We start from the raw sequence: 3158 nt of genomic DNA on the forward strand, positions 1-3158 counted from the left end.
AGCAAATGCAGAAGACGCTCGATCAAAGGTGAACAACGCGCAGGGAGGAAGAGTTGTTCTCAGGGGCAAACATGGCGAGTTCTTGGGGGATGCTGCTACTTTTTCCTTGTACTCACGATGGAGAGGTGGCGGAGCTGATAGCATGTCGGAGGGCCCTTTCGTTTGCGAAGGAACTAAATATTCAGAGGATCATTCTCGAAACGGACTCACAAGTGGTGGCAAGGAAGCTCATGAATGAAGTGGCTCCATGTATCTCCCCAGTGTACTAGTTCGGAGATTGCCTCTGAAGAAAGGGGCTTTAAACATTGAATAAAATGGCAAATTTTCCCCTTAAAAAAGGAAACATGGCTGGTACATTTTTCACAGCCCAAATACAAGTAGTATAGGATTTGACGACGATGCTTTGAACCCAGATTTAAGGGGAAAACGGATTCTCAAAAAAATTTAGGGAGAAGCAACTACATCCTCTGATTTGAGAAAGTAATTAATCCTTCGCAAAAAGGAAGGAAAGTAATTAATCCTGTAAAAATACCATACTATTTTGTGATATATGGCGATAATCTCTAATTATTGCAAGCTTTTGCAATACGTGGGGACAAGCGGATTCTTTACGATCCGTGGTCCTATACGGATATGAACCAAGGAGGGCGCGCACTATGTACACCAGCGGTAGCTTGAATATTTTTCCATAAAAAGGCTGCAGACGGGAAGCTCCCTTGGAAAAACCCGAGACGGGTAGGGAGCGTTTTGCACGAGCACGAAAGACCAGGGCGCTCGGCGTAAACACCAGTCCACCACCAGTTCGGCTCGTTCATATACCACAACCCCACCTCCCCGCAGAGTCCCCCTTGCTGCCGCTTCTACGCACCGCACCTCCCCGCAAGAACGGAGCAGAGCAGCTCGCCATGGTCAGGAAGGAGAAGACCACCACCGGCATGAGGCTCCCGCCCCAGCACCAGGGGCTGGAGGTCAAGATCCCCAGCTTCTTCCGCTGCCCGATCTCGCTCGACGTCATGCGCTCGCCGGTCAGCCTCTGCACCGGCGTCACGTACGACCGCGCCTCCATACAGAGGTGGCTCGACTCCGGCAACACCACCTGCCCGGCCACCATGCTCCATCTCCCCTCCACGGACCTCACGCCCAACCTCACCCTCCGCAGCCTCATCTCCCACTGGTCCGCCTCCGCCGCCTCCTGCTCGCCCGTCGCCGGATCCGCCGCGTTCTTCGCCGGCCCCTCCCCCGCGGCGCTCGTCCGCCAGGTCGCCTCCTCCGGCGCCGACCCCTCCGCCGCGCTCCGCGAGCTGGCGGCCTATCTGTCCGACGACGACGTCGACGAGTTCGAGAAGAACGCGCTCGTGGGCGCCGGCTCCGCCGCGGAGACCGTCGCGTTCGTGCTTAGACGGAAGGGGGAGCAGATAAGCGTCGCGGGTGTGGAGGCGGCCGTGCGGGTTCTCGCCGCGATCGTGGCGCTCGATGGCATCGAGGACCCGAACAAGAAGCGGGTTGCCGCCGGCCTCGCCGTGGACGCGGCGGCATCGGCAGCGTCGCTGGCCCGAGTCCTGCGGGGCGGGAGCGGCTTGGAGGCCAGAATTGACGCGGCGAGGCTCGCGGAGTTCTTGCTCGCCAATGCCGGCGCCGAGGCCAAGGTGGCTGTGGCCGAATCGTCCGAGCTGGTGGCGGAGCTGGTACGGCTTGTCGGCCCCGTCGACGAGAAGGGCGGCCTTGACAAGAAGGCCATGGACACCGGCCTCAGCTGCCTTGCGGCCATCGCAGGGTCGCGACGCGCGGCGCGCGCCGACATGGTGCGCCTCGGCGCTGTCCCGGCCGCGGCGCGCGCGCTCCACGCCACGACGGAGCCTAGCTCGTCAGCAAAAGCCCTCCGGATCCTTGAGTCCGCCGTGGGCTGCGCGGAGGGCCGGGCGGCGCTGTGCAAGGACGCGGAGCAGACCGTTCCTGCCGTGCTCGACAAGATGATGAAGTCCGGGCGCGACGGCGCCGAGGCCGCGGTGGCCGTGCTCTGGGCGGTGTGCCACAAGTACAAGGACCGCAGGGCCGCGGAGGCCGCAGCGGCGTCCGAGGGCGGTCTGACGAGGCTGATCCTGCTGCTGCAGAGCGGATGCTCGGCGGCGGCGAGGCAGATGGCGCTGGAGCTGCTCAAGATTTACAAGGTGAACGCCAAGAGCTGCCTCGCCGGCTACGATTCCAAAACCGCTCACATCATGCCGTTCTAGCCAAGCTAAACGAATGGCTTGCAAGCTCGGAACAGGGATAATTCATTTTTTCTTCTTCTTTTCTTTCATGTTTATTTTGCTTTTTAATGTAAGTTTTGATAGAGAAACAGAAGAATTGATTGGTGGAGAGAAGAAGAAAAATAATATGTACAGTACATTGGTAGAGAAGTTTTGACAGAAGCAAATGAAGATTGTTTCACAGAAATTTACATGGTCGATCGTATGCGCAAATCATTGCAATTGGTCACAAGAGATGTGAAAGGAAAGGAGTTGTGGGCGATAATTTTACAACCTCATGCAACAGGCATGCATATCATAGCCACACTCTTATGCATCTCTGTCAAATCTTGTCAGAATTTGCACACACATGGGGATATCAAACGATTCCAAATCGCAAAACCTATTCTAATGGGGGTATCGATTTCCCAAAGATGGACTTGGTTATAATTTATCCATAGTATACTACACTTCCTAGTACGTACTAGTAGAACTTGCATGAACACATGTGCATTTGCTCATGGCTTATTATCACCCAGGGAACACGTCCCATCATGCTAATGATTCAAGATTGTCGTTGCCCGGAATACATTAGTGATTGCACACACACACACCCGTAGCTTGAAAGCAACATAAGTGCCCATTATAGAGGATAAGCCTAATGAAACATGTCCACGTTGGCGCTAGACTAAGGCAGTAAAGAAACCTCTGTCGATTTGACCCATCCGGGATCATGTCTAGGAGAAAAAACGTCTGGTATGCTTGATTGAACAAACCGAGCACTGATGCAAAGAAATACTACGTAGTACTCCATCCAAGCGTGCCGTGTAAACAAGAGGTGGTTTTACAAGGATTTTCCGCTGCAAAGAGGGATCGGGGTCGGGGCGACCAGGAGTAAAGAATTGTGAGATGGATCTCCACGAGCTGCCT

At 55.3% G+C, this 3158-nt stretch overlaps 1 protein-coding gene across 1 annotated transcript; it reads left to right on the forward strand.

Annotated features, from left to right (window-relative positions):
- Positions 1-799: 799 nt before the first annotated feature.
- On the forward strand, positions 800-2436 carry LOC123045441 (U-box domain-containing protein 27). Its single transcript, XM_044468495.1, has one exon. It carries the CDS (start codon positions 906-908, stop codon positions 2229-2231), a length of 1326 nt encoding a protein of 441 aa, XP_044324430.1. The 5' UTR covers positions 800-905; the 3' UTR covers positions 2232-2436.
- Positions 2437-3158: the final 722 nt, after the last annotated feature.

Source organism: Triticum aestivum, chromosome 2B (assembly GCF_018294505.1).
Source record: "Triticum aestivum cultivar Chinese Spring chromosome 2B, IWGSC CS RefSeq v2.1, whole genome shotgun sequence".
Taxonomy (NCBI): Eukaryota; Viridiplantae; Streptophyta; class Magnoliopsida; order Poales; family Poaceae; genus Triticum; species Triticum aestivum.